This window comes from Pelophylax lessonae, assembly GCF_965119305.1.
Source record: "Pelophylax lessonae genome assembly, chromosome: 11".
Lineage (NCBI taxonomy): Eukaryota > Metazoa > Chordata > Amphibia > Anura > Ranidae > Pelophylax > Pelophylax lessonae.
This window is the reverse complement of record NC_138778.1, coordinates 29,534,723-29,549,349: the sequence shown is the minus strand read 5'-3', so window position 1 is coordinate 29,549,349 and position 14,627 is coordinate 29,534,723. Positions and strand designations below refer to the sequence as shown.

The window sequence follows — 14,627 nt, the reverse complement described above, 5'->3', positions numbered from 1 at the left end:
TTAGTAAGGGCTTTGTAAGTAATTTATCATTTTTTAAGCAATTGTGTAATTCCTCACCTCTTTCACTTTGTTGACTCCCAGCCACAGTTTAAACCTTTTCACAAAGAAGTCAATCATCTCATAATCTTGGGGTTCCAGAGCCAGACGGTAACATTCAGCTCGGGTGCGACGATAACTAAACAGTATTGAGCCACACAGAAGCCCCCTGCACACCATCAAGACACACAGCCCCAACCATCCAAGACAAGGGACACACTTTAGCATGGGCCAGAAGCTCCGACTGTTCCACAAGAAGTCAGAAAATGTATTGCAGGAGATACTGAGTGCTGGTAATAATACAACGGTCACCTGAAGAGAGATAAAGCAATGTTTTAAAATTATTTGTGCAATAATTAATGTATATATTATAGAGGTGCCGAATACAAAGGCAAAACAATAACTGGTATTCAACCTAACGCATACATCTATAGTTACTTTGAACAGAAAATCTCAGGATGACTAATACTTAGAACACAAGAAGCTTGAACCCAACATTGGAGACTGTATCTACTCTACTCCCAAAAGTAGTGCTTTATCTTGAGTAGGCAAGTCACTGTGCATAATGTAGCAAAGGTCTCATTTGACATGGAATCCTGAAAGATGGACAATGGTAACCCAGCTAGATGGCAGTTTTTTTGAAAAAGTTTCCTTTTAAAATTACCACATTAAAATTTCAGTTTTCAGATTATATAATATGGAAAAACCAAGTAACATTCTGAGTTCCATAGAAGCAAGTTGACCCAGACCTCTGTTACTTAACCACATGCGCTCCAAGGGGTTTTACCCCCTTCATGACCAGAGCAATTTTTTGCTATTCAGCACTGTGTTATTTAACTGGCAATAACACGGTCGTGCAACATTGTACCCAAATTCAATTTATATATTTTTTTTCATGCAATTATAGCTTTTTTTATGGTATTTGATCATCGCTGTGTTTTTTTATTTTTATTATATAAATGAATGACCGAACATTTAAAAAAAATATATATATATTTCTTATTTTCTCTTGTACAACATATCCAATAAAATAAATTTCTTCATAAATTTAGGTTAAAATGTATTCTGCTACGTAACTCAAAAAATCCCAATAAGTGTATATTAATTGGTTTGTGTGAAAGTTTAGGGTCTACAAACTATGGTATAGTATACTTGAAAATTAATCAGTCCTGATGTACTGAAGGCCTATCTTATTTCTTGAGACCCCATAATGCCAGGACAGTACAAATACCCCCCAGGCATTACTAAATGCCTGATTGTCTACTTTCCTTTTTGGAAAGTAGACAATCAGGCATTTAGTAAGAGGCATGGCATCATATGGCTGGTGTGGCGGTGATCAAAAATATTGACCGATAATAGTATGTAAAAAAAAAAAAAGTTAAATCATTTTTTATTCAATTTTTTTAAACATGTTTTTCTTTTAACATTTATTTTTTTTACATCCTGTCATCAGGATAGTTTATTGTCACCATAGTGATACTGTACTACTCTGGGGGGTGATCAGAGATTTTTACCTGTTATTGTCTTTTAGGGATGAGCCAAATGACCCCCTGTTCAGTTTGCAGCAGAACTTTTGAACATCGCAAAAGTTCCGAACCGAATAACGAATCCCATTGAAATCTATGGGACCCGAACTGGAAAAATCAAAACAGCCCATTTTGAAGGCCTATATACAAGTAATTGAGCATACAATGGTTATGGGGGTCCAGGTATGGCCCTGGGGGACATGTATCAATGAAAAAGTTTGTAAAAAAATTAATTTTTAAATTAGCAGTGATTTACTGATGCTTAAAGTAAAAACATATAAATGAGAAATAACAATAAAAATGAAAAATTCCTTTCAATATAGTGTGTAGAGGGTCCCTTTAGTCTGCCTGTAAAGTGGCACAGCTATACTGTGTATAGAAGCTGCTGCAGCAATAATGACATTTATAAAGCCAAAAAAATGAAATTTTCCCTGCAAGCTTTCTTTATTTTGGAAATAACGGTTTGGGAGCCAGTCTGTATGATGAGGCCACAATGCAGTGCGCTGGAAACAAGATTAGAGATTTTTTGGAATACTTCTGGTGTCTCTTTTGCAGAGTTTGGATAGAAGTAACAGATGTGGAAAAATTGGTCTTTAGGGTTACAGTGTGAAGGCACCACCGACACCCATAGAGGTACTCTTGATTAAAGCAAGAATTGGCCTCGCTGTAAAAAAGTTAATATGCGCTTGTTAAACAGGTGTGGAAAAATTGGTCTTTGGGTGTTTATTGTTCCCATGAACCCTACACCAAAACATTTCTTCCAGATGAAATCAACACCCACAACACTAGGCAGTCTAGAAGTCTTGCAGAGATTCAATATCCCAAACAAATGTAATCAGCAACATCAGCATCAGGGGTTTCATAGCTGCTGCTAATCCAGGACTGATTCATTTTTATAAATGAGTCTGTGGACAGACGCGCTCTATTATCAGTAACAAAACCTCTGGCAGCACTGATTCCCCTTTCAAAAAGCACGCTTGATGCAGAACAGCCAAGCAGCTCAGTTGCATACAGGGCAAGTTCTAGTCAGTGGTCTTTTCTCATGACCTAGTAACCTAGTGGATAGTCACCTGGAAAGCTCTCCATCTCTGTTTTCACCCCTATATATTCGTAAACCATATGCTGCAGACGCTGCCGATGGGATGTTAAAGCTGATAGCCCAGTACTAAAAAAATTGTGAATTGCATCACTTAGGCAGCCTCCTTCTCCACCCCTCCTCTCTTGACCCAACAGAAGCCTTAAAACTACGTTTTCCATTAGACTGTAACTCACCAGAGTCTGGAAAGGCATTAGATAAACTCCTCTTTAAGGCGTCCTTAAGAAATTTCATCTTCTGCTCCTGCTGTGGGGACAGGATGAGTTCTGAGACTTTTCCCTTGTAAAGGTTGTCAAGGAGGGTTGCCAACCAACAATAATCCTTCTCCTTGATGCTACGTATTCTCAAGTCCTTTTGCAGGCTTTGAAGCATGAGGGAACCCATGCACCACAGGTTTGCGGAGGCATGAGAAGCAGACTTCTCAGGGTCACTGAGGAGTACAGTATCAGAGCCGACCTGAGTGTGTCATTGTGCCATACTGCCATACTCACACAGATACTCACTGACGGCCCTCTGCTGCATGTGCAGCTACTGCAGCATTTGCAAAGCTGAGCTCCATCTGGTGGGCATGTCCCAAATAGGGCAATTTATGGGCAGGTGGAATTCCTGATGAATTTTAGGCAACTGAACACAGGCTGTGTATGCTCACCTGAAATGGCTACAGACTCTTCTGGCCTGCTTTAGCAGATCTTCCAACCCTGGGTACCTATTTAAGAAACGGTGCACCACCAAATTGGGGACATGTGCCAGACATGGCACATGTTTCAACTTTCCCTGTCTAAGGGCGGGCAGGAAGTTTGTGCCATTATTGCACGCCACCATTCCTGGCTCCAGCTGACGTGGAACCACCTCTGGGCCTGCTCCTGCAGAGCTGCAATAATCTCTGCTCCGGTGTAATTCCTGTCCCCTAGACACACCAGCTAAAGCACTGCATGGCACCTTTTAATCTGACTCATTGAATAGCCCCTTGATCACTTAGGGGGCACTTGTGGGTAGAGCTGACAATTCTCGCATCATCACCACTAGCTGTATGGAGACGTGGTGGAACAACAAGCTGCAGCACTGAGCCCGGTCCTGCATCCTTTCGAGTTACAAGCAGAGTTACCCAGTGTGCTGTGAATGAATTATATCATCCCTGACCATGCACAACATTGCCTTCCACGTGATGGTACAGAGCTGGAATGGCCTTACGTGAAAAGAAATAGCAAATGGGAACCTGCCATTGTGGTACAGCACATTCTGCAAATTCACAGAAGGTGGCAGAATCCAGGTCATGAGGTATAGGGGGAGTAGACTGAAGTAGTGAAGAGGAGGAGCAGAATTGCGTCCCCTTTGTGTGGCTTTTGGGTGCTCTTGCCAACGGGCTGAGTGGTGGGAGATTAAATTCCTTGTGAAGCTTGTGGTACCCAAATGGCTGGTGTTTTTTGCCACGCTTGATGTGCTTGAAGCAAGTTTGCAAACCACAACAGTGCGATCGGCTGCTCATAAGCTAAAAAAGACCCAGACAACTGAGCTGTGGGAAGTAAGCCGGGAGATAAGAGGCTCCACAACCTGGTTGATTAGGGTGGCTGCTCTCTACTCTTCCATGATGGCTGCCTCGTTGGGGTTGTGCTTCACCCTCGCTTTCCTCCTCTGCTCTATCCGGCACCCAAGTTGAGTCAGTGACCTCATGAACATCATCCCCTCCACAACTTGGCAATATGCTGTGGCTGGGGTAACATTTGTGTACCAGTGTTCTCCCCTCTCTCTAGGCTCATGTTCCTACCTTCCTCAACCTCAACCTCAGAACCAACATCTGAATCAAGTAATGGCTGTGCATCATCAAGGAGGAAGTGGCTGATGCTGTGTTCATATAACTCAGCTGACTCCTCCATGCCTTATGCTGGGGCTATGGCAGGAATAGCTGTGGACAAGGAAGTAGAATAAGCCACTCTGGCAGCTGCAGTGGACTGCGCACTAGTCTCTGCTTGGGTGATGGAGGATGAGGATGAGGAGAATGAGGATGGTTTAGAAAGCCAGTCCACCAACTCCTCTGCATGCTGTGGCTGAATAGCATGGACAACATCAGTAAACAGAGGAAATTATGCCCTGCCTGAAGACTGACCATGTACAATTTTGCCTGTAGACACCTACACTGCTGGCCCCTTCACAGTGCCATGGGAACCTCTGCCTCTCCTTGTTGGCTTCCCAGACATGATAGGGGGCGCATAATAAAAAATGTAATAAAGAATTTCTCCACGCCAATATCACACTGTAAATGGCCACTGTTGAAAAAATACAGTCATCATTACTTTCTCCAATTATGGCTCTGACAGTGCTCTGTGCCCTGATTGGGCAAAGCTTTCGATGCTTCAGCCAATCAGGCCTTCCAATGCACTTTGCGGCAGCACAGTGCATTGTGGTAGTTTGAATGGCCGAACAAACACCCCGATAATTTAGTTGCTCGTCGAACGGGCGAACAGCCAATGTTCTGCCCAAACCCATGCTCGGGCCAAACTGTTTGCCCAACCCTATTGCTTAAACAGAGATGATTGCTGTATAAGCATAAGCAATAGTTTTAGTTGTCATGAATGGGTTACCCATTCATGAACAGCTTGATTTTGGTTGTGATCTGTGATTGACTAAGCTAATCACATGGTACAGGTAGCCAGGTACCATGTGATTTCTTTGGGCCAATCACAGATCACAACAGTAAGCAAGCTGTTCATGATTGCATGATTGGAAAGCCATTCAGATTCAGGTACTTACATTTGCATTAAAAAAAAAAAAAATTGCCTTTAGTGGAAAACAAGGTTGGGGGGTCTTTTCAATAATCTTTGGGTGATGCTCTTGGCATAGACCTAGTATTATAACTGATCCAGTGAGTTACTGGGAACAAGAAATATGGAAACAAAGTACCCTTGGCTGTAATACTGCACATGGCCCACAATAGTTTTCATCCACCATTGTAGTCATTATTGAAATCTTTCATGTAGTTTAGTTCTTACTACAGAGAGTTTCAGTAATCAATTTTTACCTACCAACTTCATGCAATGAGTCAGCACCAGGAGAAGAGCAGCAATAAAAAGTACCAAACCAGGTAATTCCTTCCACAATGACTGGAATGTCTTGACAAACACCGCCCAGCGCCGCACAAACCGAAACTGTTGTGCAACCTTCGAAGAAACAAAACAGCGTTAAAGAGAACAAAGAAAAGATGCCTAAATCTTGTTATATACAATCCCAATTTGTTCTTCTCAGGCCTGGGTTATAGATATTCCAAATAAAAACTCTTTCACCTTCAACATGATCAGTAAAAGCAGAGTGGCAGATAGGGCAGCTTGTGTTCGTGATAGCAATGCTACATCATACAGGCTGATATACACCCAGGGCTTTGCTTGATATTGTTCCATCCGATGCTTTGTTAGCCAAACCCTGCCAATGTGAACAAGGCCTGTAGCTGCAGATGCCAACCCAAGAAGTAGCCGTGTCCAGCAGGGAGAGTAAGATGAACCTGAAGAACAGAATCCAACCACGGCAGCCAGTTCTGGATACAGGAAAAGCAGAGCAGCAAGCAAGAGAGACAACTGTGGAAGACAGGAAGATAATGGTTAATCATCCTCTGGTTCATTCTGTGTCTTTATCGACAAGAGGTACAACATAGAAACAGCAGTTGCTTGTACAGTGAAGGGCTTAGTCTAGGCAAGAGACCAGGATGGGTGATCCATCCTGTAATACAAGATCTCTTTGAAGCAGTTAATAATGTTGACCATGGCATAATAGTCAGAGACTGAAAGACTACCATAGTCTGGCACATCTAGCTCTTTGCCTTTTTTCTTTGGTGTTCCATAACGTTCAATACCATCACCAATTCTGTTTGCAATTTACATGCTACTTCTTGGTAAAAATAGTCCAGCACCAATGGCTTGTCAATTTAAGGCTTAGTGGACATTTGCAGTTAGGGAACAGTATAAATAAGTGGTTGAACAGCCTTGTTTCTGCAGTGAAAATAACCCCTACTGTTGTGTTTGGTGGCCAGTGCCACCCCCGAACACCACCCATTCAATCAATCAATCAGTCTGCCACAACCACAGGCCAAATACTTCAAAAAGCCAAATTGGCTGATAAAATTACCCCCCTCCCAAAAAAACTAAAAAACAGGCATTTAGGAGGCAGCAGTATCACCTCCTCTCCTCAATGCCTGTCAGCTATATCTATGCCCATGCAGTGAAAAACAGTGCACCTGGATTGCCTTTCACAGACCAATGCAGGTGTAAATGGGTCCTAAGAGAGTCTACCTTTTTATGAATCATCCTTTAAAATAAAGGAAGAAAAACTGTTATATATGGACACTTTTTCTTTCAGGCACATTTAACATAAGGTACAGTTTGTTAAATAGCAGTTTAAAAGTCATACTTACTGCTAGAGCCATAGGTAAGTTCAAACCGTGTCCTTGCTTCTCAAGGTGAAATGGGAGGATGGAGAGCCTGAAAGCTCTGCTTCCATAGGGTGGCAGGTCAAGATGAACAATGGTAGAGATATAAAGACCAACATCTTTATGATACTGTGTGATCTCCACTTGAAGAATGCTGGAAAATAGACATAAATGTGTTGGTCTTATGAAAAGTTTTGCTATTTAAAGTTAAAATGTACAGTGGGAAAAACAATTATTTGATCCCCCACAGATTTGGAAAGTTTGCCCACTTACAAAGAAATGAACACTGAAGATGGGTCGTAAATGTGTCTTCCAGCATGACGATGACCCAAAACATACTGTCAAGGCAACAAGGGAGTGCCTCAAGAAGAAGCATATTGAGGTCATGGAGTGGCTTAGTCAGTCTCCAGACCTTAATCATATAGAAGATTTATGGAGGAAGCAGAAACATTGAGTTGCCAAGTGACGGCCAAGAAACCTTAAAGATTTAGAGAAGATCTGTAAAGAAGAGTGGACCAAAATCCCTCCTGAGATGTGTGCAAACCTTGAAAACAACTACAAGCAACGTCTTACATCTTGCTTGCCAACAAGGGTTTCTCCACCAAGTAGAAAGTCATGTTTTGCTTGGGGATGAAATACTTATTTTACTCACTGAACTGCAACTCAATTTATAGCATTTGTATCATGTGTTTTTCTGGATTTTTGGTTGATATTCTGTCTCATCATTTAAAATACACCTATGATAAAAATTATAGACCCTTCTTTTCTTTGTAAGGGGGGCAAACTTTTTTTTTTGTTATAGCTGTCTGTGTAACCATTGGGGAGATTCACCCCTCTATTTGCACCATTGTCACTTAGAAAAAGAATGAGGAAAAATCCAAAATGTTTGAGTTGTCACTAGAAGAAAGGGAAAGCATCCAATGGGGACTCCTGCTCCAGGGGCAACTGTCTAACAGATGACTTGTCTCTTTATTTACTTATTACCTGTTGCGTTTCTAGGAAAGAAAGTATAGGGAAATTACCCCAATGGTACAGATACTGAAGAAAAAAAAAAAAAAAAAGGTTTTAACTCTTACCCACTCTTTCCAAAAAAAAAAAAAAAAGCTAAGGGCGAAGGCTGGCAAGTTAATCATTGAATCGCTATACCAGTGTTATTTGGAGGCCAGGAAGGCTGCCATTCATTGTTCTGGGGGGGGGGGGTTCAGGAAGACAGGAGCCTCTTCCGCAATTGCATAGCCCCAGTCACCTGCTGCACTGTGCAGGCACTTTTCCACTGCAAGTACCGGCTCGGCTCTACTCGGCCCTGCTTGGCCCTGTTTGCTTTTCCACTGCTGGTACCGCATGGTACAGTGTTGGAACGGTTCGGTACGGTACGGTATGGTTTGCTTTTTCACTAAAGTAGTACTAAAGTTAAGTGGGTGGGATAACAACGGGGTGGGTGGGATTCTCTGACCAATCAGTGGCTAGTAGTGACTGCATGCAAAGGATTGTGGGATATGGTACTGGTTATGGTACCTGTTGAAACCACAATCGAGGTGGTACTGTTTTTGAGAGCCGTACCGTTCGGTTCCATGCAGTGGAAAATCGCCGCCGTACCGTACCGAACCGTTCCTACACTATACCATTCGGTTCCATGCAGTGGAAAAGCGCCATAATAGTTCAGTCCGGCAAATTACACTGGGACAAAGCAGCTCTCTTGATATTATCGCTGGAACTCCCCTGCTGTATCAGCATCGCTGTACAGTTATGATAAACAGGCCACAGTGGATCCCTAAGTCAAAGCAATAATCACAAACCAGGCGCTCCTGGGATGCCTGTAGGGTGGAGGGATAGATGTAAGCCTGTGAGGCTCCCCAGCGGTTGTTCAGCTGTTAGCCAACTAATGGCTCAGTAAAGAGATTCGCATTTAGGGCAGCCATAGGAAAAAATCCAGTCCAGAAGTCAAAGCAATAATCACAAATCTGGCGCTCCTGTGGTGCCTTTAGGGCGGAGGGATAGAAATAAGCATGTGAGGCTCCCCAGTGGTTTTTCTGCTGCTAGCCAACAAGCATAGGAAGGGTGCTGATATGGACAAAAGTACATGAGGAAGGCAGCGCATGAACCACACCGGGATGAAATGGATAAGGAAGTCAGGTAAACATCCAGTATAGAAAGGGTTAACAGTTTATTGGTATTGATAACCGAAAAACAAAGTACATAAAATGCTTACATCCCCCTGGGCTGGAGTGGACAAGGGCACCTGGCAGCAAGCAACACTAGTGCGAGGAGGTCAGTCTCCCAGGACTGCTGAGCAGTGTGTGCACAAAGCCGGAAACCAGCCGGCGCGAGGATGAAAGGACTCCGCTGTAGTTCCGTAGCGGTGACATCAGCCGGACAGGCGCCACTTGCGGGGAAATACCAGGAACCAGGGTGGAACACAAGCTATATGGTTGACAAGTGATTGAGGAGCTCCACCGACTACACTAGCAGAGCAACTCTCCCAGTGCAATCTGCTCTCTCATAGACCTCTTCTCTTCTAAAAACTACTGGAGCTGCAAGTGAGGGAAAAGCCATAATGTTGGCTTGTCACAGGAACAGAAATAATGGGGAACTCTTCCAATGGAGATATGTCAGTTGAAGTTCTTATTTATCCAGGTCATGGTATAGCTATTAGTAGTTAGTCCATATGGGGGGAAATATACTAAAAATGGTGCATACAGAATCTGTTGCAACTGTGCAAAGCAACCAATCCCACAGAGGGAGTCAAAACCTCACTTCTCCTGGGCCTCTAGCCAGATGCAGGGCCCTCAGCCTTTAAAGTGCCCCCCAGCCTGCTGCAGAGCCTCCAGCCCTCCGTAGTGCCCCTAACCTCCAACAGGGTCCAACAATGCCCCCCAACCTTCCACAGTGCCCCTAGCTTCCTTCAGAAAACTCATCTCTTTCAAGGAATCAAAGTCTGCTGCAGAGTCCCCTTACCCGCTCTTCAACCCCATTCAAAGTGACACCCAGCCCCACTTAAAGCCTTCCAGCCCTTCAATACATGTATTACATTCCAATACCTTTTTGTGTTAGTTTGAACTTTATTTTTTATTGTTGGAGCATGGAAGGTTGTGGAAGAATTTACCATGCCTTGCTCCTAAAAAGGTTGAGAATCACCTAGAAAGTCCAAAATGAGCTTGGGAAAAAGCAGGCTAAGTGTTCACGGGTTCCAGCACAGTCATTTTCGCAGAGCCCACTGCAGTCTCTTCCACACGCTTTAAAACGTAAAAAAGAATATACAGCAAGGAACGGTGTGAAGGATTTTGCAATTCTACGCAGAATCACCAAGAATAATTTGGTTGTAGTTAAGAAAAGTGAACATTCTGACTCCAGCACAGTTACAACATTTCCTGTTAGCAATGGATTGATCTTTGCATGTTGTTTGGGGTTTCTGTTTAAGTGTCCTGCAATATTACTTTCCTAGTATGGCACATACCTCTTGTTGATCCAATGAAAGTCTTTCAGGGCTCGGATCAAGTCGAACGTCTTCTCCTTCGTATCACCAAGTTCAAGACATGGTTTTGGCAGTAAGCTAGAGATAACAGCATCCAGTTAAGCCCTACCACACAAATCTTTTCTTAAAGTGTTACTAAACCCACACCAGTAAAATCAGTCTGTATATGCAGTAAAGCATGATTATTATACTCACTTTGGAACCTAAGGGGTTAATCCTCTGCACTGTGTAAAATGGCTTTTTGATCCTGTCTTCTCTAATCCTCCCCTTCTTTTACAGTCCCCAGTCTATCTACATTATCAGTTTGATCTGTATTGCTAAAGAGGTTTTTTTTTTGGGAGAGTGCATGTAATCGGCACAGGGCCAATCAGCACTGTCCAGACAGAAAGTCAGGGGTCATGCAGCCTCATAGTAGGACAGACAGAGGACAATGAAAACTCCTCTACAAGCTTTAACCAGTGCTCGGCCAGATACTGATAGAAGTCACAAGACTGCTATATACTGCTGATGAGAAAAGGTATTTAGCAGTTTATATATTTACTAAAATAATTGCAATCATATGTACTGTGTACTGTGGAAGACCTGATATTGTGAATGCAGGGTCCTGGGTTAAATAAGATAATAGCAATTATTACTCTTTTGATTTCATATCAGCTGACTAATACCCACCTAATAGTCAAGTCAGTGGGGCTAGAACTTCAGGTATACAGACTCTAGTAAAGTCCCAAAAAGACGTAAGAAGCCCATTGGTAATTCAACCTACTAACATCCAGGGGAGGACTGGGCCAGGGGCAGGGGGGCAATTGCCCCCTGGGCCACTCTGATGCCCCATAAAAAGGCTGCACCGCTTCTGCCAAAGACATGCCTAAAGGATTCCTAGTGAAGAGAAGTAAAAGGTCCCCTCCACTGACCTACTGAGTGTGGGATGAAGACAAGGACAGAGCACAGGCCTCCCCCCAGCATGGATGGTGTGAACTGTGTCTGAGCAGAGGCCAGTTCCATGCCCTACTGGAGACTCTCTTCCCCCAGCCAGCCCCAACCAAGCTGTCCCAGCTCCCCCCAACTGCCCCCTGCTGGCCAGGTTAGGAACCCAAACATGGCCAGTGAGTAGAGAGTACCTGGAGCGAAGCTTCAGCCTGGAATGGGGGTCAGGAGGAGGCCGGGAAGAGGGAGAGTGGGAGGGGGGCTGAGTTACTGCACCATGGGCCTCTGGTTTGTATATGCCCCCTGGCCTGAATGTTGCCAGTCAGCCCCTGCTGACATCCACCAAAATTAAATTCTAACAAAGTATTTTGGAAAAAAAGTTCTAACAAAGTGTATATGACTTAAGATATCCAACTCTCTTACCTGCTATAATCCATTGGAAGGTTTGAACCCACAGTAAAATTAGTGTTTGGCTCTGAGAGTGGTAGAGTCTGTAAAGTTGAAGCCCAACCTGAAAGATCCAGTAAAAGTAGTGAGATATCCAACTATACATTGCAAATTAGATCATCCTACAAATGGTATCGGGCTCACCTAACACGTTGGAAGGTAGACTATGAAGTTGGCACAAACGAGGTGACCTCACAAGTTTCAGTCGATGGTCCTGGTACAGATGAGCTGGTAGTGTGGTGTGTAGCCAATGCCATACATTAGAAGCACTATAAACAGAGGGGATGTCTGCGCTTTAGAATCTGAACCTTAGTTATGTGTAGGAGCCCCAAGTTTCTTTTTTCCCGTTTTCATAAACCAGCTCCACTCATCTTACATCTCACCTTTGTATTGTATTATTTTCAAAGGCAGAGCCAGTTATAGATTGCTTTATGGCCGAGCGAAGGAGACGGATGTTGTTGTCATGAAAATTGATGTGGAAATACATCAGCAGCACCAGGAGGAGGAAAACCATGTAACCTGTGCAACTCTAGATAACAATAAAAGTGAGCCAATGAGAATTCACCATCTTCTACTAATTTGACTTTAGAAAACTGAAATCTGACTAGCTACCAGCAACACACTTTTCACCCTACCACTGCATGCTTCATAGCTCATATCCATAATGGAAAAATACGGGATATCTTTAACCATTTGTCTTCCCAGTCAGTTTTTTTTAATTTTGCGCACACATGTCAAAATCTGCATTTTGTTTGCTAGAAATTACATTAAATCCTACAAAATTGAAAATGTCTTGTCCAGCGCTGCCATCTCAGGTGTTGGCAGCTGAAGCCAGAGCGTCCCTCTTCCTGGATGTCAGAGTCCCAGAATGCCCTTCTCCTCACTTCCGGTGCAGGCGCGTCATCCCACAGCTCATTGCACATGCCCAGAAGCTGTTCAGCAAAGAATGACGCGCCTGCACTGGAAGTGACGAGTGACACCGGTGCAGGCGCATTGACTCCTGGGATTGATGACGCTCATCTCCCAGGAGTCAATGCAAAGGAGGAAGTGACGTCGGGGGCCGCTGCCGCAGAGGGAGGAAGAGGAAGGAAGGTACGTTTATTTTCATTAAAAACAAAGTAAGTGAAACAAAAAGATTTTAATTATCCAATTCTTTTTCAGGTTTTTTTTTAAGCTAACGGACAGTGCAAAGTTCATTTTTAGGGTGGATCTCCGCTTTAAGTATGGGGGAGCATGTGACCTCCTATTGATGAAAGACTCAGACTTAACAGCCAATCGCCAAATCTGAACACATGACAGAGGGGGGTGACATCATCAACCATGTGTAAGCTCTGACCCAGAGCTTACACAGGGTACATAGTGGCTGCCACATTAGATCTCAAGCAACTTAAGCTTCTAAATTAGGACCACTGTTAAGCCCTCTCAAAGTACCCAAAACAACTTTTTAAAATGTTTTTCAGCCCAGCTTATATATATTTAACAAAAACCTCAATCTGTACTTGTCTGCTGCCCTGTAACCTTCTGTCGCTACTTAGAAAAGATCAGAAAAATCATACATATTTCCATGTTGTCTTCAGACAATATAGAAGTGGTAAAACGAGTAAGTTGTTATCGAAAATGAAAAGAAACAAGATGAGTTAAACAATAAGGACCTAATTTGTACCTCAATGGAACCGTCCCTACCATCCGGAAATGTTCCACATGACTTCCTCAGTATTTACTTGACAATAACAGTTGAAAATTGTAATAAGGGTCTGTCACCTGGATCATGGACCTCAGTGCACGCATTCTCCTTGCTTCCTCTTTTGCCTGCTGTAGGCCGAAGCCCCCTGGAGCTCGGACTTTATCGGGGTGATCCATTATCTTCCTAATAAGGGGCTCCTCCACCAAGCCCATACCTTCGCTGAGCACTGGGGGGCAGTACAGAGCATAGTACAGTGAAAGCAGCACCACCTGCAAGATCCACATAAATAAAATTGTTAATAATGATAATTGTTTGGGAAATAGATCTAAGATGTAAAAAATATATAAATATTAAAAGTAAAAAAAAAAAAATGTAAAGTATAACTATGGGCAAAATGAAAACATGATGCAATCTGTCAATGACATTAAAACATCAGGTTTTGTTTGTCTAATTCCCTCTGTAACAGTTTTATTACATGTTGATCCTGCCAGTTAATCCACAATGTTCCACCTCTTATATCAGACCAAGCTGTCCAGCATATGTGGCAGTTAGAGGGTTGTGGAAAACTGTATTACACTAGTGGGGGTGCTTACAATGGTCAGCTTTTATTTATACCCCATAAAACTTTTTCTAAAAGAAAATAAACTGGTTGTTGTAACTGCTGAAAAGTGTTAGCTGGAGTTATATGTTAATTTGTTTCTTACTTATAGTCCATTTAAAACGACCCCGTTTACAGGGGGACAATGCTGCTGTGAACAGTGTTCTTGTGACCTTGTTACAGGAAATGGAAAAATAACAACTGGCATGATCAGCAGGTAAAAAAACAACAGGGACAGGCTGCATCGTATAGTATATGTCAGGGGTATCGAATTAAAATTCCAGTCAGCAAAAATCTCATATTTGTGGTATGAGATGCTTGTATATACAGTACATGTAGTAATTAAAAAAAAAGTAGCAATGTACAATTTCCATACTATTTTAACAATATTTATTGTTAATTATCAGAGTGTCCCCTTATACCGGGTGTC

General features: G+C 42.9%; 1 protein-coding gene across 1 annotated transcript in view; it reads right to left on the bottom strand.

The window, feature by feature from the left end:
- The window catches only part of LOC309567341 (polycystin-1-like), a gene marked incomplete at its 5' end in the record, with an annotated part of 90,946 nt that overhangs the window by 4,277 nt on the left and 72,042 nt on the right, over positions 1-14,627 (bottom strand). Inside the window, 9 exons of the mRNA XM_082272757.1 lie at positions 58-348; positions 5,679-5,813; positions 5,937-6,224; positions 7,058-7,226; positions 10,527-10,622; positions 11,892-11,979; positions 12,060-12,184; positions 12,299-12,444; positions 13,677-13,868. Of these exons, the coding sequence (XP_082128883.1) occupies positions 58-348; positions 5,679-5,813; positions 5,937-6,224; positions 7,058-7,226; positions 10,527-10,622; positions 11,892-11,979; positions 12,060-12,184; positions 12,299-12,444; positions 13,677-13,868 (1,530 nt within the window). The remainder of the gene's footprint in view (positions 1-57; positions 349-5,678; positions 5,814-5,936; positions 6,225-7,057; positions 7,227-10,526; positions 10,623-11,891; positions 11,980-12,059; positions 12,185-12,298; positions 12,445-13,676; positions 13,869-14,627) is intronic.